Source organism: Oreochromis niloticus, linkage group LG17, assembly GCF_001858045.2.
Source record: "Oreochromis niloticus isolate F11D_XX linkage group LG17, O_niloticus_UMD_NMBU, whole genome shotgun sequence".
In the NCBI taxonomy this organism is placed as follows: Eukaryota; Metazoa; Chordata; class Actinopteri; order Cichliformes; family Cichlidae; genus Oreochromis; species Oreochromis niloticus.
Genome location: NC_031981.2, coordinates 7,975,425 through 7,997,922, shown reverse-complemented (window position 1 = coordinate 7,997,922; position 22,498 = coordinate 7,975,425). Strand labels below are relative to the sequence as shown.

General features: G+C 39.4%; 1 protein-coding gene across 8 annotated transcripts in view; it reads left to right on the top strand.

Moving 5' to 3' along the window:
- The window catches only part of tfec (transcription factor EC), a 48,422-nt gene that overhangs the window by 23,835 nt on the left and 2,089 nt on the right, over positions 1–22,498 (top strand). Inside the window, exons 1-7 of one of the 8 annotated variants that reach the window (XM_005455606.3) lie at positions 12,846–13,022; positions 16,763–17,017; positions 17,772–17,873; positions 19,904–20,024; positions 20,884–20,940; positions 21,071–21,146; positions 22,093–22,240. In XM_005455606.3, the coding sequence (XP_005455663.1) occupies positions 12,966–13,022; positions 16,763–17,017; positions 17,772–17,873; positions 19,904–20,024; positions 20,884–20,940; positions 21,071–21,146; positions 22,093–22,240 (816 nt within the window). In that variant the 5' untranslated portion in view covers positions 12,846–12,965. Of the gene's footprint in view, positions 1–12,845; positions 13,023–13,502; positions 13,763–13,787; positions 16,200–16,762; positions 17,018–17,771; positions 17,874–19,903; positions 20,025–20,883; positions 20,941–21,070; positions 21,147–22,092; positions 22,241–22,498 lie in introns of those variants that run through there. The other 7 variants (XM_019347043.2, XM_003450704.5, XM_005455605.4 and 4 more) reach the window with 7 other exon arrangements.

Below are 22,498 nucleotides of genomic sequence, written 5' to 3'. Positions count from 1 at the left end.
TGATAGTGATATTTCTACAGGACTGTATGCAATCCTGTGAAGGACACATTTCAGTAGTTTGTAGAACCACTTTTAGCAGCAACACTTTGAAGTGCTTCACATTATTTTGGGTCACTATTCTTTACAAAGTTGTTTCAGTTCATTAGGTTTTGCAGATTTTCATTTATATCAGTGGTCTTCAGGTCCTGGCACAGCATTTCAATCAGAATGAAGTCTGGATTTGGGTGTAGCAATGACTGCAAATAAGTTTAAACACCTTGAGTCTTTTCTTTTCAGCCATTCTGTTGCATGATGAAATTTCAGCCAACCTTTAGTTGCCAGACAAATGGCCCTATATTGGACTCTAGAATACTTTGAATACAGAGGAGTTCATTTTCAACTCATTGAATGATAGGTGCCCAGGTCCCGTGGCTGCTAAACAAGCCCAACTCATCATCCCTCCATCACCGTGCTTGTCAGCTGGTATGACGTGTTTTGGTTGATATGCTGTGTCTGGATTTCTCTGAAGGTGGCCCTGTGCATTATGACCAAACATCTCCACCTTGGTCTTATCTGTCCAGAAGACACTGTTTCTAATTGCACTGTCATGAGCTTTCATGCTAACTGGGGTCTGTAGAGTCTGTACATACTGTTATAGATTAAGTCTGTGCAGGTTCTCAGTCTTCCAGGTCAACGTAGTCTAAGAAGCTTGGGGAAAAAAAAAATTTTTTTTTATAAATTGTGTATAAACCAAGAAGACCTATTCCTGTGATTTGCTTAATATCGTAGCTTGATATTAGTTCAGTGGTCAGCTAGTAAGCTTAGCTTAGCCTAAAAATAGAAACATGGGGGAAAATGAGCCTGGTTTTCTTTAGAATACAGCAATTTTTTTTTAGCTTACTAATTAACATATTGTTGTTGTTGTTTTTAAATGTACTTAAAAAACAAAGTGAAAAATGACATTTAAGATATTGAAGATTGTGTGTTTATCTACTGCTAATCTGGTGATACAGTTATGAAAGTGGTATTATTAATCATGTCATCTAATTCTTGGCAAGAACACTTGATGTACACTAAAATATGTGCACTCAAAAGAGCACAAAACTTCTCCTTTTATGTGTTATAATGGGTTAATACATTGGAATGGTGCTTTTCTTGTGAGTGGATTGTGTGATACATTTTGTAGTGTCGATCTGCTGAGTGTATAATTCAATTATCAGCCAGATTTTATCCTTAGAAGACCCCAATTGTCCAGCTCAAATGCCATCATTGCCAAAATATTATGTACTGGTTTGAGTGTGTGTGTGTGTGTGTGTGTGTGTGTGTGTGTGTGTGTGTGTGTGTGTGTGTGTGAGGGAGAGATAGAGTCTAGTGATGTAGACTAAACTACGAAAAGGCAGGAGGGAGGGAGAAAGAGAAATATAGCTGAGTACAATGATGGAACAGAGAGTAGGAGGGAAAAAAATCAAAGAATTGGAATAATTGGCATAATTCAAGGTGGCTGGGCACAGTCAGGGGGAGTGTCAGCGTTGGGCGAATCTTTTGCCATCCTCAAAGAGAGACGGTCTGCACAATTAGCCAGTCGAACTCTGACCCCGCTCAGAATAATTAATGAATAACAGAGAGGATAAAGACAAAAGGCGCAGAGCGGTCTGGTTGAGTGGTGAGCGAGGGTAATACATCAAAGAATGCCGTTAATTGGCCCTGTGGCTTTCATTCTTTGCCCTATTTCTTTCAATTCATTGACTCAAAATAATGGGTTCAGGTTCATTATCAACAGGTCGTAAGCCCTGGGAGTGCCAAAATTCAACAGGAGAGTCAGGGGTGTGTGAGTGAGCGTGCATATGCTTGCCAGTCCATGTGTACAAAAACGTGTGTAATGGCTTAGATTTTTGCCTGCCCCCCCTCCAAGTCTTGACAACATCAATTCCACACAGGAAAACTAAGAGTTGTACAGGCGGGTTGAGAAAAGAGCAATAGACTGCAATTTTTAACTTATTTTTTTTTTACATTTAAATAGTTGTGCAAGAACGTAGACATACAACTTTTACTGTTTATGTTTGTGAGTCCTACAAGTCCTGTAACGATGCTGGAATATAACTGGTACGGACAGGTGAGTGAAGCTGACGCACCTATCCCTGCATTGATGCTTTCAAAAGTTTACTGATGTAAACCTCTGCTGATGTATCTGCGTGAGTCTGCAAAGCTTTCAGAATTGCTAATGTTGCATTACTACACTGCGTTGTATTGATTGCTTACATTGTTTAACAATGTTAAACACCATTTATTGTTTAACATTCAGACTGTAAACAATCAGACGAAGACTACCCTCGTTCTATACTACATGCTCAATAAAATCAAAGCAATTATTTGGACTCTTACTCTATACATTTACATAACTTCATATCACTAACTTTAAAACAATATAATAGTATCGTGACTGCTTAAATGCTTAGCATAAAGAACAGCCTTGTTTCACATAGTACAAAAAAAGAACTTGATGACTCTATTAAATGTTAAATAAAATGAAGTTTGCACAGGGCATAGTTAGAGTAAATAATGTGCATTTAAATGGCATCAGACTCCGTCAAATTCTGTTTAAATTAACAAGGCCAACAGTATTACCTCAACAGTGACATAGCAAAACTCATTAAAAGATAATCTCCTTAAAGGAGCTTAACTTTACTGCTGTTTCATTCACTTATTATGAACACTATTTTGTTTTCACAGCAACCATGAGGGCTGTGGTAGTGTTGCCCCTGGCTTTAGTGGTCGCTAATATTCACAAATCCCGACTAGCTTTCTTTGAATTGATGTAAACACGTGCAAGGTAGAATTACGTTATAGTAAAAAAAACACAGTAAATAAGAAAAATAGATTTGTTTAAATATTTGATTTTGTTCAATAAAAAATGTCAACAATAAGTAATTCAATTTGTTACTTCAGTAGTTGTATGTTATTTAGTGCTGTTCTATGTCATAATGTCACAGGAACTGTTTAGCACACTTTGTTATCTGTTAATTCAGTGTAAGTAGTATTGCTATTATAGTACTGAACAACGTAATTGTACTTCACAGGTTTTCTGATGAGTTTAATGAATATCGTTAATTGATATTGTTAATCATTAAATGAGAGAATTTCCTGGGTTTTTAAAAAAATTTATCTTTATCTTTTTTTTCTGACAAACTTCATTTTCATTCATTTACACATGTCACAACCAGCGAGTGTAGTTTCAGGCTGAAAACTGCTCTTGAAATGCTTGTGCTTGCATACATAAGCAAAGGAGATGTGAAAGAGCAAAGGACAAGAGGAGAGTTACCTCAACTGCCAGAACTTTGTCTGATTACAACACGTGATTTTGATGGAAAATATTGCTGCGTGTTACACACCGTGAAATACTTCTGCCATCCTCTTAGTCACTGCAGAACGGTCTTTTTCCCTCTTTTAGTCTTTTAACTGTGAAACCAAAGATTTCCCATACCTGGGTGAGCCATGTCAAGCAATTAATACCCTGAAAAACGCCTTTTAAGTGAGTCTTTTGGTCTGTGGACCTCCCAATTGTGATGAAAAGATTGGTGTCGTGTCTTGTTATCCTCGCACAAGCGCATTCTCCGCCTGCACATCTGATAATCACCATAAGTCGAGATGGAAAGAGAAACATACTTTCAGGGCCCTATTGGTTTTGTACAGCTCAAAACACAGAATCAGTTGTTTACTGATTCTTTGAATGTCCCTTCAACTTTGATCGAAAACTTTGTGTCATTGTGACGTAAGGAAGGCGATTGATTGCCATTATGAACACTGGTCTGAATGTTTGCTTTGCAATGTGTTCAAAATATTGCATCCACTTTGACAAAGATAAACTAATTTCAGTTTAAATTACTGCATAAAATAGCCAAAGATTTGTGGAAGAAAGTTATATTTTCTAAAACATTCTGGGATAACATGAGACACATGGCTGTTTAACCAGACAAACATAAACCTAAAATGCTTCAGAAAATGTTTAGCTGTAATTATATGTATACAAAGTTTTTATTTCACACGTTAAAACATGCATAACCATCAACAAGATCCTTTAATCCATCACGTCTTTGGACTGTGCACCTTTCTGCATGCATGGTTTGAATTACGTTGCTCATACTGTATATAAAGATATGAAAGGGATTATATATGATTATAAATTATGTAAAACAGCAACGGTTCATGGTCATTTTTGGTTCACTGACATCACAAACGTTTCACACACAGAAGCAGAAAATTGTAAAGCACCAATCATTTTGGTTCACACACACAGTGATACCATGGAGTTGAATAAATGCAACAACACATGCTTGAACACAGACAATGGAGGCATGCAGAAATGAGCAAGTAGTATTCAGGGAGTGTCAGCAGGGTTACTGAGGAAGAAATAAATAAACGCCGCCCCTTACAACATTATAATGACAAAAATGAGTAAAAATGTGTTTATGCTTAGTTACTGAATCTAAGTATAACAACTGGTATTGGACATCCAACAGTTAAAATAAAATACAGCAAGTTAATAATCTTTTCAATGACAAGAAAGTGTGGTTTTAAGCATTTTTAACTTTGTATTTGGACTTTTTTAAATATAAAAATTCTGTAAAAATGTCTGAGAAGGATCTTTAAGAGTAAAACAACACGCTCTAACTGCATTCTACAATTAATAATATATGAAGGCTGCCTGATACTGAGGTGGGAGCTTTGGGCAGATATTTGGGAATATAAAGCACAGGATTGGTCAGTAGGGAATTGTTGCATTTCCCTTTTTTAGATATCTTTGGCAGCTATAACACTTGGTGAAGGCTTGGACCAAAATCTGGTCTTCTGCATGTAACTCATACCCATGACACTACTGCACTAACACCCCAAACTTCACCACCAAACCTTAATGTGTGGTGCACATTCCCTCTACTCCTGACACTAAATGTTGAAAACGGATGTCAATTGCAAGGAGACAATCTGTCAAATAACAATAAACGGACCTTTCCCTTTGGTATTCTAATCTGGTATAGAAAAATAAATAAAAGTGCCAGTTTACTTATAAAATATGGTGCAGATGCAAGAAAGATTAACAAATGGCATTATGAACATCGATGTGATGTGCAGTAGCTCATTTTGTTGGTAAATGAAATCAAAGTGTTCATTTTAAATTTAAGGTCTGAAACTGGTGAACCTGCAGTTGATTTGAACTTTATTTTGAGTGGCAAGGGAGTGCATCGTGGCCTACAATGGGAAAGTTGGCACTGGCAGAAATTCTGTAACACACTGTTACAGAACTGGCAGTACCTAAATGATTAAAAAAATAATAATAAATTGAACTCAGGCAGAGCTAATTACACAATTTACCCCAGACTAGGAGTTGGAGTGGTGGGAGAGTGTGGCTCGCAGTGTAGCATGATCCTGTAGTATCTGCGCAAAAAAGATATTTAAAAAAAAAGAAAAGAAAAAGTCTGCTTTTGAAGTCTTGAAAAAAAAAATACTTTCATTTTGGTCAGAACGCATATATGGAAACACATTATGTTATGTAGGAAGGTGACGATATGATCTAAATGCAGGTCAGCGTCTGATCAGAGCTGCGTTCTGCTTGTGATTCCTTTTCACTTCACAGCAGCTCGCTCGTTCAAACGGCAGAGGCACAAAGATAGCCAGACGGAGCAAACAAACAGCTCTTTGTCCACAGCTCCACCATATATTATTAGTTCGGGTAAGGTCAAAGTTGATTTAATTTTCTGCTTAGTTCTCATTAAACAGCTATTGCATTATTTAATTTCCCACAATCAAGTTAAGGAAGAAGAGTGGGGGTTGACTAATCAATATATGTCCACCAAAAGCTTTTGAACAGTAGATTACAAATTTAGCCCAGAAAACTTTATACTAGTTAGGAACAGTAAGATCCTCTTTTTGATGCCATATTAAGCTTTAAAGGTCAGCACTATGTTGAAATATTGAAATATTTCTGATTCTGATCTTCTGGCCAAAGACTTTAGTTCATCAAAAGTTTTTTACTTGAATTTTCATGAGGACTTAGAATAAACACTCATCAAACCATGATGGCCTGTCCTCTTTACCCTGTGGAATATAGCGGAGGTTACTAAGTGATATATGTAAAGATTTTCGAGTATCCCAACTAATTAAAAAAATGTGGCAAATATAAAACATGAACTATAAATTGCTCCTGAGAATGAATGCCAACTGTTTAGTAAGTGAACAGAGAAGCATTGGAGAAATGGTTTAAATACTTAAACAAAACAGTACGTTAAAACGGATCTTTCCGAGGTGTAGTCTGACTTCCACTCAGTGTCAACTTGGATAGACTCCATACTCCTGTGACACCTAGTTAGATAACTGGTTAAAAAAACTGATTGATGATAAGTTAAAAACAGATGAAATAACTTAAAATAACAGATAAATGGGATAAATAGCTTGCTAAAATGAATGAATGATTCTTTAATGCACGCTGCAGTCTGCAACCAATGCACTACAGTCTATCTGAAGGGCACTACGTTATAAAAACTAATAGATAGACGTCTGAAATAGTAAGCTGAAATGAAAAGTAGTTCACAGAATAGATTAAATGGCTTGAAAGAGTGTTTAAACAAATTGCTAAAAGTGGGGTGCAGGTAACTGGTCCAATTGAATCCATGATTTTGCCAAAATATATATATGTATAACAGAGGGCACAGCGGTCAGCGCTGTCACCTCACATTAAGAAGGTCCTGGATTTGAATCCACCACCTGGTTTGGGCCTTTCTGTGTGGCATGTTCTCCCCAAGCCTGTATGGGTTCTATCCAGGTACCCCAGCTTACTCCCACAAACATACTACTTCCAGCTGCTCCCTTATTTACAAGGAGTCACCACATTTGGTAGGCCCACATATTTGATTTTAAAGTGTCTTTTAACACCGGGTGGACTTTGTGATGCAACCCCAAAGGGATTTGTGTCTCCTCCCAGGATCAAACAGAGGATCTTGGCTTTCAAGACAAATATGTAAACTACTACACTGGTTTACATAGATCCAGTACTGTCCAAAGACATGCACGTCAGATTAGTTGGTCCTCTCCATTACCCCTACAACAGACTGGCAGCTTGTCCAAGGTATAACCTGCCTCTTGCCTCATGACTGACTAGAGGCTCCAACCCCCTCACGACTCCGAATTGAAGAAGTGGAAGAACATAGGTGGATTTATAAGTGGAAAATCATCATGTTCTGTTCACAGTAGCATCTCAGCTAATAGGTTTTTTTTATTACCAGATGAAATGACAAAGTGCCGACAAGGTGCAACTCCCTGAACAGCTAAATCCAGACAGGAAATACAAACTGCAAACACTATGCATGTGACTAAAGAGATTTGGCTTGCATCATTCAAAGTAATGTTGTGCACCCTTGTTGGAAAAAAGTTACAATCTAGTTTTTGTATTTCCTATTATCTTCAGACACAAAAAGCACGTCTAATATTCCACTTATATGTTACATCATGTTGCCTAATGTTTTTATATTGATTCAGAATACTACAGACTAAGTTGATCATTCTGTAATAGGTTACCCAAGACTTAATTACAAGGCTTGATGCTGTTAGATTGTTAAATCTTTTTTGGCCAGCTCTTCTCTTACCGATTCTTTCCTGACTATTAAATTCAATAGTCTGTGCTTCATCCATGAATATACCGTCATGTCATATGAATAGTTTCATTCAGAGTGTTTATCTACGAGTGTAATGTTTACAAGAATTGCCTGTAGACAGTTTCATTGAATTCTTAAAAATTGTTATGTTTTCTTAGTAATTGATAAATGCAGACTCATTGTGAGTGGACTGTGGATATATAGATATGAGCTGGGGTGTGTTTAAGTAATGAAATAATGGATTTAAACATATTCCAGTAGATGATCTTTGGATGTTATAAATACTAATACTAATTGCAACTATCTAGCCAGAAACTTCAAAGAATCCAGATTAAAACATAAACTCCCACCAGTGCAGATGTAAAGGGTTCTAATTTTATGTCTGTAAGTGTTATTTTACTATAAGTTTTGTTGGAGGTGGGTGAAAGACCCACCTCCATCCTATCAAATGACAAGTCTTCAAAGCAGGATTACCAATCACCGATTATTGACCACCATTGTAGTTTCTGATTTTATTTATGGCTTGTCTGCTAAATAAATCAGATAGAAATGACTGAAATCTATGCCTATAATAAAACCAGTAGCGAATTTAAGCTGTCAGTCAGCCTGGTGTAGACACTCTGCCTGCTGACACTCAGACAGCTGGTACTGAGGACTGAGAGGTCAGAGTCTCTGTGAACTGAACAGATCAAACGCTTCAATAAAATCCTTCTTACACTCATGTCTCTTACTGTGGTTTCCCAGCAGGATGTATAACTTCAGAACAGATTGAATTAGTGAGAGAGAATAGATTCCTAATTGATTAGACTAAGTGTATTTAGACTCAGTTTGACATGCAGCATTTGTACAAAAGGCACAGTGAGTCAAGTTTTTTTGTGATAAATAGATAAATATATCTTTCCTTTACAAAAAGGTAGGGTAGCACAGTTGTACTTAACCGCATCTTTCTTTTAAGGAAATCTAATTCATTGTCTGTATTGTAACTATTTTGTCTTTAATCCTTTACCCAGTCTTGAAAAGTCTTTAGTTTGGTAAGCTGGGATTGTCTTGCAATCAATCATGTGCATAATTTTAATAAGACTTCATCTTAATAGTTATAGCTGGGGCTCACTGGGGCTTCTTTTCACTGTCTGCCAAAGCGAGAGATTAAAGTTGTCTATGGTGCAGCTTTCTGACATCATCCAAAGAAGCAATGCTAAACATTGCTCTATCCTGTTCTAGCTCACTGGACAGTGAGGGTCAAGGCTGAGATTCCCCTTTCAGAACTACTACACAGTAGTTTACCCATAATCCTGTTCTGTACTGCTCAACAGCTTCAGTTTAAACTTCTTTTGAGGAAAACTTGTCCTGTGTTTCTTGCTCAAATCCACCAGGTGGCCGGGGCCTTTCTGTTTGGAGTTTGAATGTTTCACCCTTTTCCTTGGGTTCTCGCTGGGTATTCCGGCTTCTTCCCACAATCCAAAGACATGTAATTATTGGGGTTAGGTTAATTGGTGACCTAAATTGTCCATAGGTGTGAATGTGAGTGCGAATGGTTGTCTGTCTCTCTGTGTTAGCCCTGCGATAGACTGGGGACCTGTGCAGGGTGTACCCCACTTCTCACCCTATGACAGCTCGGATAGACTCCACCCTCCCCGAGCCGAATAAGGTTAACCGGAAGAGAATGGATGGATGGCATTTGTATGACACACTGATCATAAGTCTTGAGTCACATGTCACTTCTTTATATTTTGCTATAAAATAGGTGTAGTTATTTATTTAAATTAGTGCTGTCAGCGTTAATCTCGTTAAAAAGACGTTAACGCCATACCCGCATTAACGTGGCAAATCTCCGTTAGCGAGTTAGCGCGGATCGCCCCGTGCGTGGGGCTGCACGGCATCAATGCGGTTAGCGCAGTTAGCTTGTTAATGCGTTAACCTGGCGCGTTAACAGCTCTAATTTAAATATATGCAAACATGCCTAAAAATGTAGTATGTAAGACAAAATCAAAGTTTTGATTATTGTAACAAGCTTTAGAGTCAATATTTGGTATGACCACCGTTATCCTTTAATACAGCCCGAACTCTCTTAGGAAAACTTTCTCATGTTTTTTTAAAGCAGTCTTTCTTTAAGGAATAGTTCTCCAACCTTCTTGAAGGACATTCATAGCTCCTCTTTGGCTGTATTTTTTTCTGTTCTTTGTCAAGATGATCCCACACTGCTTCTTTGAGAGGTTCTGGGGAGGCCGATCCATGACTGATAGTGTGTCAAGGAAATGTGTTTTTCTGCCCAGGTATGCTTTTACTGCATTGGAAGTTTCATTTTTCATCACTGTCATGATGAGAAATGAAGCATCATTTTTAGATATTTTTGAGATGGTATCAAAACCTGATAATACTTTTCCATACAATATTTCCATCAGGTTTGACAAGATCGCACAACACCACTGGCTGAAATGCAGTCGCAGACAGAGCCTGTGTTGTACAGATGACTGATTTTCAGTCAAGTTCTTGTGTAATTTGGCATATCTCAGTCATTTCTTCCTGTTTCCTTTCCTTAGACCATTTCTGATGAGGTTTCAGTGAACAGTATGGGGCTCACCTGTAGGGCCATATGTATCACTCAGGTCCTGTGTCAGGTCTTTGCTGGATTTTTTTTTCTGTTTCTTAAGGGTATGACTTTCAGATACTGTTCATCTGCTGTTATATATTTTAGGCCTACAACTTCTTCTTTTGTCCTCCATGGATTCCATTCCCACAATTTTTTAAGAACAGACTGTACATCATATCGCAACATGCCAATATTTCAGTTACTAGCTCTTTGGCAATCACCCTGTTGGTGCAATAGCACCATTTTATGTCAAATTTTATGGTATTCTGTTACCATTTTACTTATATTTGACTAAAGAAATTAGAACAAATGAAGTGTATATTCAAGAGAACGCAGCTGAAGCTAACCTTTGCTAACTTTTGTGTGTGTGTCTGTGAAGCAGTGTGCATGCATATGTGCATGAGTGTCTGCGACCTCTCAGGTGTTCCTGTGAACAGGCTCCTTTTTCACTGCTCACAGAAAGAATAATGCACTCTAACTGATTTAGCAGCAAAAATTGTATTATTGCATTTTGACTAATTACATCTACCCTGTACTGACAGAGAGGACAGGCTGTACTGCGTGGCTCTTTCTCCTACTCCTCTCTCAGCTTTCTGAAGACCTTCAGTTGACTGTAGCTATTTATGTAATAGTCATTTGTAAAATTAAAGGTAAATGAGTGAGCCACAAATACATACTTTGTTAGTCTATTAGTGTGTTATGTCAGGTATTTGCACTTCGCTACAGTAGCTCACATTTTTAGTTCACTACATTTTTAAGCCAAAATTCAGTGGAAAGTGAACTGATAAGTAAAATGATTAAGAAAATATTTTTCTATATATGACTTGGTGTTAAAGCCAGAGAAAATCCTCTGCTTGCTATATCAGTCAAATATAGTTAAATAGGTTTTGTTTGTGTACTTACGGGCATCAGTTTTTCTTTTTTAACCACAACTGTAGTTATGTAACGCTAATGGCGCTGTACGAATTTACAGCATTCATTTTCTCTCAGGCTTTTGTAATTAATGATGGCATTTTTAAAAAAAAGTTTGTTTACAATCAAACCTCCGCAGGGCACCTTTAAATCATTTTACAGTGAGATGTCTTTACTTTAAATATGAATTTTAATTATTTTCGCAGCACTGCTGAGGTGAACCATTTTCTTAAATTCAATATTTCATCAAGGTAACAAGCACACGCTCTCGCACACAGTTTCACGTGTAATCCAGTTAAAATAGCTGTAATATTTAATTCATATGAGAATCATTAAAAGTGCAGTGGTGCTGTGTCCATTATGCATTCCTTTTCTAGCAGGATAAAACAGTCCTCAGATGTGGGCGCTGCACTTTGAAGTGTTGTCTCAGAAGCAGGCCAACTCTTACAGGAAGTCCCTGATGTTTAAAACATGCTATGAAGGGGGACTAACAAAGGTGAGCACTTGTGGCTTGCCCCAAGATGAGCCAAAAATGGCCAGCCAGGAATTTTTGCCTAGATCTGATGGAGCGTACATACAGCAGACATCAAATAAACAAAATAGTGGACAAATATACACATGGGCAATGGTTAGAACAGTACAAAAACGAGTGCAGGAAAACACAGCAACAGACAAGCTGGAGAGATGGGCATGGCTCGTGTTGATGTTCAAACAGCAGCAACGGAATCCAGATAGTGCAGCATAAATATTACCTAATGATCTAGATCCGCTATATACACAGAAGATTACTGTGTACAGTGGCATCAAGAAGGGCATTCTTTGCGTAATGAAAACATTGACCATAGACACGTGTGAGGCAGGCTGCATTTAAACTGCTGAAAGAAGACTTTTAAAACCCAAAGTCTGCACAGGATTGATTTAATTGAATCATTGTGATTCAGTTTAAGCCATTATGTTCAATGTCCTCAAATTAATCCTGATGTGTTTATTACAGTGAATCAAAAATAATTACTATATGAAATTTGAGTTCTGAAATTGTCAGGACCATTGTGGAGTTCACCCCAGCCTTGAAAGCAGGGGACTTTATTTACAGGCATCAGGTAAATATAATCACGCGGATGCAGTATTCTGTGTCCGACGAACATGTATTGGAGCAATTCTGATTCAGATTTATTCACCTGCTATTATAAAAACTTGTAAATCTTGGGATTAAAGGGAGGACTTTTCATTGATTTTTGGCCTAATAATAACTAGAACATAATAAAATGCGTGTTTTAGCATGTTTGCACACATTCAAAGATTTCTGTTTTCCCTGTGTTGGAAAAGTGACTACAGTTTTGTGGATAAAATGACTTCCACCGGGAAGTTGGTGTCATGAAGACAGGAAACTGCGCTGAGCTAGGCTGGATGTTATGTGGGAAGAGCAGGAAAGTGTAGTGATCCACAAGCAAGCAGGAATTCACATTCTGTCAACTTATTATGGCTTCGCACACACACACACATACATACACACACACTTACTTCAACCCCCTACTGTAAATGCCATCTGTATTTCTGCCTCTGTCAGGCCTTTTCCTTGACCAAACACACACACAGGCACACGGCTACAGAGAGGAAACGGCTCGTGCTGCTCCCAAATAAGCTGATGTGTCATGGCTTCCTTTCTGATATTTCTGAAAAAAAAAAAAAAAATTCAGGAAGGAGGCTGCAGCACCTCTCTTTTTCTTCCTCTTCTTCTCCTCCTGTCACGGTGTGAGACGCAGCTGTGGCTGTGACAGTTGTTCTTCTTCTGTAAGGATTTGCAGCTCCTGTGGTGGGAGACGCTGCCACTCTGGAGAGCCATGAGCCGCTGTTGTGTGGTCAAAGTAATCACCTTGACAGAGATCCAACTTTTACAGGTAGGGGAAATGACTTATTTACAGCCCAGGGATTTTGAGGCAATGACACACACTGAAAAAAAACATTGTGTTAAATTCTATGTGTGCATTTGTTTGCACGCAAGACACATTTGCAGTTACAGCCAGACTAACCATGGAGGCACCGTGGAATGGGACTTTTGCTATCAGTTCGCTATCTCAGTCTTATCTTTCCTCACATTGCACAATCTAGTGGGTGGTTACAGCTATTTACTGGTTAGCAGGCTCAGCAAAATACAGTAACCATGACTGAGGAAGGGTTTTGTTCCACTTTCATCTTATCTCCATCCATTTGAGATGGGAAAACAAGATGTTAGATGTTAATAATCTGCATCAATATGTCGCAAAGCACGGCATTTTGCAGAAATGAATCCAAAACTCCTAGTAGGTTTTGCCCATAATTTGTACAGCTAGCTAATGTCACCATCACCCAGTGTTTCATAAGTTGTTGGATTTTTCTGAAGTGAAAGGAGAACTTGGGCAAGACTGAAACTGGATTAGGCAAGAGCTTTGTGCATTTCGATGTAAAACCTGCAAGGTTGTCTAGTACAATGGCTTTGTGAGTGCAGCATTTCGGGGGGAGGGGGCCACTAAAGCAATACGCCTCTTAACTGCGAGGTAAATGACACCACCGTTAAATGGATCTCACAAATAGAGGCTAAAGAACTGGGCTTACCTTTAGCTGTGAAGGTGTTACTGTAATTTCGGGCCTGCTGCTATCTGTAAGTAGAAGCTGAGGTTTGGGATGTTGCTTTTTTTTTAAGCCTGACAGAGCTTTGCATTGATATGTTGAAGAGCTGCAGTTGTATTCACTTGCAATGGGATTTCTTGGGCATGTGCTGAGTACTTTAGATTTGATTAACCTGGTGCATTCATGCCTGAGCAGTCAAGGAATGCTAATGAAAGACTTTTAGGACATATGTAGGGACAAAGGCACGTTCTGGGTTTTGGCATTTTTATTTTGGTGGTCTAAATATCTCTAATGATGAAAAGTTAGGAAGATGCAGATATATATTTTATTCAGACACTGATTCAGACACTCTGAAAACATGCTGACAAGAAGGCGTGTTCTAAAGTTAAACTATGTGCATTAAGTCAAAAGGCAAAAAAAAAAAATCCTTTTAGCTTTCATAGCCTACTGTAGGTTTGCATGTCAGGAATAACTGTGCAAATGTGTGTAAATAGAAAAGTGAACCCATGACCTCCTCTGTGCCAGTAATCTCAAACACTGCCTCGATTGTTGTAGCAGGTGCTGGTAGCCGTGCCGAAAAAGAGGAAAAAACCCAAACCAAAACAAAACCGAAGCGTCTGAATAGTTACAACATGCCCAAACTCGAGTCCTGATTGATTACATTCTTATATCCTCCCCTGACCCATGTGTATGGCGGGCACTGATCATTTTCCTGCATGCCCGCTTCACACATGCACAGGCCTGCCATTGTCGAGGCTGGCCTTGGTGACTGAAGCACCATTACTCCTCAAATCTAATCAGATTTCCTTAAGTGGATAACAAGTGTGTCTCCGGCATTTACAGTAGTGAGAAAGCTGAAGTGAAACCAGGACAATCCGCTGTCACACAAAGCAGATGTGGTGTGCAGCGGTCCTGGCATCCCTCCTGCTATCCAAAGTGGAAAAAAATGTTGATTGGCTAACAACTGGCATCTTGTTTAGCCTGGAGAACTCAGATAACAACTCTTAGTCACTACTGACAAGTTGAGTATTGTGATGAGCCTGGTCTTAGTTAGGTGGCTGAGTAGTGAATAAGGTCAGCTAGTCTAGCTGACAAGGGGGAATTTAATGCTGACTTTTGGCATAAAGACCAATTCTAAAGCTGCCAAAGCTAAAAACTCCCCACAGTTCAGCAGCGGTGTGCCAGATAGCATTTGAAGCATAACAAGTTTGGTCTGAAAACATGACGATATAAAGGATAGCTGCATAACAAATCAGTTCTGACCTTTTTTTAAATTTTTTTTGGTGAGGCAGCATAAAAGAAGAAGTAACACTTGGGCTGTTCTAACCAACAGCTGATGATACTTTTTTATTGGCATTTTAAATAAGCTCGCTGCTTTCCACCTGTCACCTGTTTTTAAGGCTGAGTACTGTGATCTAAATGCGTTACCATGAAATTAGGAACACATTAAATATCTGCATTTTCAAATCATGTTTGAGTAATACTGGACTGGCCAATCGAAGCTTCTCGAGCTTGTTGTTGCTCAGTTTTTGTTTGGTCCTGATTCCGTCAGTCACCGAAAAAGCATCTAGTCTGTGGTTTTAAATAGCTGAGAGCTTGCTGTTTTGACCAGTAAATAAAACAGATTTGGGAGGAAGTAAGCGAGACACAGGCAAACTGACCAAACTACTTACAGTCAACAACACTACCATTCTTAAATCATAGCTAACACTTCATGTACTCCCCTAAATACTCTGCAGCCCCTAAACTAATAAAGCAAGTCACAACAGCAACCTTCTTTGTGAGCACCAACAAGCAGGAAAATTTGATATTTTAGGTGAGATGTTCTTTCCTAAATTTGCCCTCAACTTACACCGAAGAACACCTCAAAACAGATTTACTGCAGTTATTGTATGGGGAACACATAATACTAAACTATTTACATTAAAAGCCTTGAATGAATTGAAAGGCTTGGTTAAAAATGGCATTGGAGGAGTTATTTAAAAACTTCACTGGGGAACAAGGGTCAATTGTGCTGCCACAACCCCTGCAGCAGGCTGCAGAGGACTTTGGAAGATCACCACTGATTGGTCAACCAGAAAGAAAAGGGCGGTCCGAGGGAGTTAGTGATAGATGCTAAAGGCAGATATCCTGGAGTGATCAAACCTTGGATGATCTAACAGTCCACTGTTTGAAGTGATTATCATGCTACGCAACATAAAGGCTTACACCCAGCTTTGGGCCTAATTAGTTCACTTAGGGCCCTTTATAAAGAGCTGGTAGGGGGACTGGAAGGGACAGACACTCACTGAGAAGTCACCAGATCACCAGGATAGCAGCAGCAGCAGCAGCAGCAGCCGTGGATCCCTAAAGTTGACCTGCTGCCACACCAGAACAAATCAATTTGAAGATTATCTGCTTTTCTGAGAATGCCACACTTAAGTGACTGCAGTTACTACACAATGCGGGATGCAACCAGAGCTTCAAATGTAAGAATACCAACTTTTAGAAACATTGTGAGCGGCTTGGTACAGTTTATTGCTTTCATGTTTTTTTTTAAGTTATCTTGACTATTGCTTTACTGACATGTAATTCAAGATTAACTGAAGATTAAATATTAAAACTGATTGTAAAACTAGTCTGTTTAGTTGGTTAAATTCAGCTGAAGTCTCAGGGGGGAAGAAAAGCTTTTTGCTTTTAGGTTTTTTTAAACTTTTAGACACTGAAAATGAGTTCAGAGAATGAGATCAAATTCCCATAAAGACACTTTCAACATTTTTATTTCTGTACATGATTCACTTTATTATGAGTGCTAACTAACATTTTGCAAGTCTGTAAATTTACTGCGCATAAATGACTAATCACGGCAAAGTATTCATGTGTGTTACTTTAGATATTCTTTTCTTAAAGTCAACAGCTGCTTCGGACAACCACTGTGCAAATACTCTGAGTCAGCGCTGTTTCAGCGGTATGGGAAACAGTGCCCAACCTTGCGCTTCCTGGACTAACTTAGTCAGCTTGCTGAACTGTTGAATGATCTGTTCTGCTACAGGTACAGAGCCACCTGGAGAACTCCAAGTTCCATCTCCACCAGAGCCAGAATCAGCCCGTGAAGCAGTACCTGACGCTGGGCTCCAAGCTGGCCACCTCGGCCGCATCAGGCCACGCCGTGACACATCCGCACACCCCTGGCCAGGCACTCGCCACCGTGCCGATCATGAGGAACGGACACATGCCCCCTGTCAGCGACAGCAGCAACCCCAACAGCCCTGTTACCCTGCTTACGATGGCCAATCATGACAGTGAGGTGAGTGGACACATGGAAAAGGAAAGAATCTTAATCATGCCTTTGTGGAACTGAAATTCAGAGAACTCTGAACGTGAAATTGAAACAGAAGTTTTGAACCACAGACTGGGCCACTTACGGATGAACTGTGGTTCATGGTTTTTGTAGATTACACAACATCCTTACAAGATTTTCCTTTCAGCACGGCCTATTACTTTAAACCAAACCTTTTCTTCTCTGTTGATTTTTCATAAGCACTTGTGAGAGATTTGTTGCTGCCCCTCTAATTTCTTTCTAAGGGTGATAAATAATGGCTGACACTTTGTTGAGATGGATAGCTGACACAGGGCATACTTCAGAAGCATCAATTATGACTAAATGTACTATCTGGATTGGGTCTGAATCTTAATGCAGGGAGCAGTTCCAACTAATCATCTAAACAAAGTGATGCCATTATTGATCGCCCTCTCTCTCTGATGTGCTCATCAATAACTTCAGACATACAGTCTCTGATGAGAGAACCCCTTTCAAAGGAGGAAACTAGGTTGGTAACAGATGTCTGTTTTTTCCCGCCAGCACCGCTAACAAATCTGAGAACATGGCGGCGAAGAGCTCGTCTGTTATTGAATTAATCTCTCCACAGTTCCTCCCTCTTTTTCCCTTGTCTATTCTGGTTTGAATGTTGAGATTTCAAACGAATTGGACAGCATTGAAATTCTGGTACAAACATCATCAGTCTGTCCATGAGTACACTGAAATCACTGTTTTCTTTTAGTTTCCAATGGATGAAGTTATTGATGACCTAATTAGTCTTGAATCCGGTTTCAATGATGGAGGCTTGGATTGCATGGAGCCTAACATCATAATGCAAAACAATGTAAGTATGAATCACATCAACTTTTGCTCTAACCGCTACTCATTAACACCCCCCCCCCCTTTTTTTTTAAAAAAACTAATGCTACCAACATTTGTTTTGTGCTGATTTCTGCATGGCTGCCTCTGTGGGTTAAACTAGGTGAGCCTACATTGGTGACAGTCCCCTTAACTAATCACTTCTCTGTTTTTAAAGTTGAATGGGGACTTGAAAGTGAGGTTTCTTTACCCAAACCCTTAGGTGCTGGTTTGACTCGCTTGGGAAAAAGGGGACCCGACTCAGTTTGAGGTCAGCTTAAGTCTAGAAATGAGTCAAAGTTCACTTGAGATTAGCAACATTACTAAAGAAGTTTAACAAAGCAGATTAAGAACTTTTTTTTTTAAAAAAGGAAATGACATGCGTTTGACAACAAAAGCTAAATGTATAGTAAATTCACAGGAAAATCACATGTGAGAAAGGTCTTTTTATACTAGTCTGTAATGATGTGCGCATAACAAAAAAATTCAATAAATGCTTCCAAAGTAATCAAATCTAAACCTGACATTTAGATTATTGCATTAAAACATTTATTAACATAAAGGAAAACTTTAAATCAGTCTAAAAAACCCAAACACATAAAATGCACACTTTTTAACTCTTTAGCAAAAATGAAGTGGATGCACTGATGCATCAGTAGGATTCACAGACAGGGAAGAATTCAAGAACTCTGGGACAAGAGGTCCGTTTGGCCAGAGAACATAGCTACACAATGGGAATCAGGCCTAACTCCACAAATAAAAAGAGACACACACACAGATAAAGCAAAACAGAGTAAAACACAACAGACATTGTAATGGAGGAGGAGGAATGAGGGCGAGTCAGTGGGTTTCAAATGTAGACAGGAATGCAACAGCTACGAGCGAAGAGTGAGAGATTTTGCCAGAGAGAGTTACTGAGCCAGTGGATTGGCCTAATGCACATAGTCCCCATGGGCTTGTTCAGAAATGATACCGTGCTTAAATGGATCAATTCATCCTAATTAGTCATACAGTACGATGCATCACATCGTTTCGCCGTGTCAACACACTCAGGAACGCAGACGGGAGAGGAATTGAAGTGATTACAATTTTAGTAGTAGGGGAATTGTTCCTATCTTTTATTTTGATATGCAATTTTGTCCCCTCCTCCTATATATATATATATATATATATATACATATATATATTTTAAACCAGCTAACACTCATTTTCTCTTGACTTCCTTTCTCCACATATAACAGCGTGGTTGTTAAATCTGACACACATGTCGGAGATAAAATTAGTTGGAATCCGTGGTGGCTTCTGGCATGCTTTTCGACATAAATACACAAATGCGAATTAGACACACACGTGTGTCATCATGCTAAAGATCCGGACATCTCTCTCCCTCCGCTCCATGAAAAGGCCGTATTATTGCAGAGGGGGGATACATGTGTTCTCAGACAAGAAGACACCCGTAGGAAAACAGTTTTGCCTCTGTTCATGCAGTTGACCTAGCTAGCCTTTTCATCTAATGGGATGCTATTTTCAACACAGTGCGAATCAGTGTTAGGAGCACTTTCATCTGGAAGGGTTCTGAAAATGGTACCATTAGCAAATCAGGCGCTATGTTTGGTCAAATCGCCCCCTTGGCGAGCAGCAAGCCTGGGTTCGAGGTCAGGGGTAACACGTCTTACAATTAGGTTGCGTTTCTGTTAAGTTGTTCTTACTCGATTGTACAAAAAAAAGAAAAAAGCAAGCGACATGGAAGAAGCCACATTCCCGGGCAGAGTGGAGGAGATGCTAACAATCTTCTCTTGAAGGCTCTGATCACTCCACATGTTTCTTGTCAGTTTTGTCAGTGCCAAACAAAGCCACACAGCAGTTAAAAACAACTGTTTGTTTGGCGGCTTTTGTGTCAAAGTGTGAAAGCCCTGTTTGTTTACGTGTGTGTGAGTGTGTGAAATGTAAATGCGCTTCCTATTCACTTAACTCACTCCCCTTTCTTCCTCTGCATCTCCACTCTCTCCTGCCTAGGTGTCCCTCAGCAGCAGCATGTTGGACGTCTATGGGGGTGAACAAGGTATGAACGCCCCTAATGGTGGACTGAGTCCTACATCTAACCCTACAAAGCTCACTGTAAAAAGGGAATACACAGGTATGAACTCATACCATAATCTGACCAAACAGCTAAACCATTAAAGAGTTGCTCACATTGATGTGAAACCTTAAGAAATTGAAGCTAAAACAAAGTTCCCTTTGTTAGACACTAGTGGAGTGGAGACTTTTCATCTCAAAGCAACAACAACAACGACAACAACAACAAAAAAGAGATCCTTTTAGTTTTTTTTGTTCATATTAATTACACACACCCAGACGAAAGCTTATTAGGAAATAGAAAGGATGCCTGACCAAAAATAAATAAATAAATGAAATCCTTCAGTCTCAATGGGCAAATAAGAACCTTGCCATCTGTTTCATTTGAGTGTAGGCAGAGGGGACAATGGGCTGTTGCACAGAGTTCAAATTGTCCTGATTAAATCAACAAGAGACAAATTGGGAAATCCAATCTCAGGTCCCCAATTATGTAATTTAGGAGAACGTGACTACAAATATGGATACACTGGAATTTTTGTCTTTCTCGGACGGATGAGTCAATTCGCTAAATCTTCTTAATTATAGAATGTTTTGCAGAAAAAAAATGGGGTTACCATTTTTCTTTTTCTTTACAATGAGCTTCATACATGCTGGAGGGGGATGAACCGGGGTCAGCGTGTGTGTAAGGAGGTCAAATTTACGTCCGTAGTGTAGACTCGCTGCACAGACACTCCTCATTCTGACCCCGGCACTGAACTCCCCTCAAAACAGCCGATTGTGCGTCTCCTGACTGGACCTTCTGTGGCGTTTTGTATTTGTTGTCTTTCAGTTTCTAAATCTGTGTGCATTGCTAATCCATTCGTTCCCCTGCGTGATTTATTTATTCGTGTATTTTTATGTTTTTTCACTTTTTTTGACAGAACACGACACAAGGGTGATGGCCAAAGAGAGGCAGAAAAAAGACAACCATAATCTGAGTAAGTGTCACCCCCTCCACCCCGCACCGTTCAGCTCCATAATACTTTAACATCTGGGATAACCTTTGGCACAGCATCTGACACTGCTCTCATCATCTTTTGCTCCCTTTTTTAATTTCTGCTTGCACAGTTGAAAGAAGGCGACGATACAACATTAACTACAGGATTAAGGAGCTTGGAACACTCATACCAAAGTCGAATGATCCGTAAGTTGCAAAATCCTAAATATATTTACTGAAAAATTCTCCCCCCGACCCCACCTCCTGCTTCGCTTCACTTCACGCCACTGAAACAACTGCAAGAACCTGTGTGTTGGGTATTAAATTCGCAGCACAAAGACACTCGAAACGTCGTTCATTGAATTCAAATGAGTGCTCGAGCACATTTCAGTCATATTTCAAGGGTGCACTTGAACTCTCATTGTAGTCGACGCTCTCCGAGCTGTACGTCTCCTCGCCGGGTCCCGGCAGTTCAGCTCAAAGCATGAATGATGAGGAAAGGGTCAAATGCAAAGAAGCGGGCCACGCCATTTGAATCAAAGTTTGAAGCACAATTGGAACACTGAGACGGAGCGTGGAACTGAATTGAAATCCCGCGGCCATCTTTCGCAGTTGAACTTTGCTTCAAATTTAAATGGAAGGTTAGCGTTGTCGTCATGCCATTAACGCGGGATAAAAGAGATTATTAGCGCTGATCAGGCCAACGTCTCACTCGTGTGGAAAAGGACAATTTTACTACAGCTTCCCTGTCCTCCTTTAAAAAAGTAATAATATCTCCGAAAGAATGACTTGCACTCTAGCACCTTAAGTCCATTTCTCCATTTTTCTCCTTGCCTTCCTGCTTAGCTCATTTTCCCTTCACCTATTTTTATTCGAGGATTAATTTTACCGTACAAGGAGGTACAAGAATGGACTTTCCACATAGCTACTTAACTATTCTATTAAAATTCCCATTCAGTGTCCCCATGTAATGTCCAAGGATGAATAATTGCCCCGTGTAAATCACCATTTCTTATTCATATAATAAAAAAGGGGGAGAAAAAAAACCTCTGTTAAAACTTTTCCATGCATTTTTTTTTATTGCAAAGGATATTCTGCCGACATAAGGGGGTTCTGTGTAAAAGGTTATCTTTTACGTTTCTCCTTTCTGAAGTGACATGCGGTGGAACAAAGGCACCATCCTCAAGGCCTCGGTGGAGTACATAAGATGGCTGCAGAAGGAGCAGCAGCACGCCCGGGAGCTGGAAAGCCGTCAGAAGAAGCTGGAGCAAGCAAACAGGAGGCTGCTCCTGAGGATCCAGGTAATAAGATGTGAATGTCTCAGTGGGTTTACTTTATATCTGTGGTATAAATGCAGATAAAGTGCTTGAAACATTTGATAAACACAGAGAGAAAAAGAAGGAACTTATATTTCATATACATTTTTACAAGCCAATCAGCACACAGCATCATATTTTAATTCTATTTTTACAATACTGAGTTCTTCCTGCCAAAGATCAGCTGGTAACTGCCAGTCCCACATCCATCATCCCCAGGTACTTCACGCTAATTTCCACCTG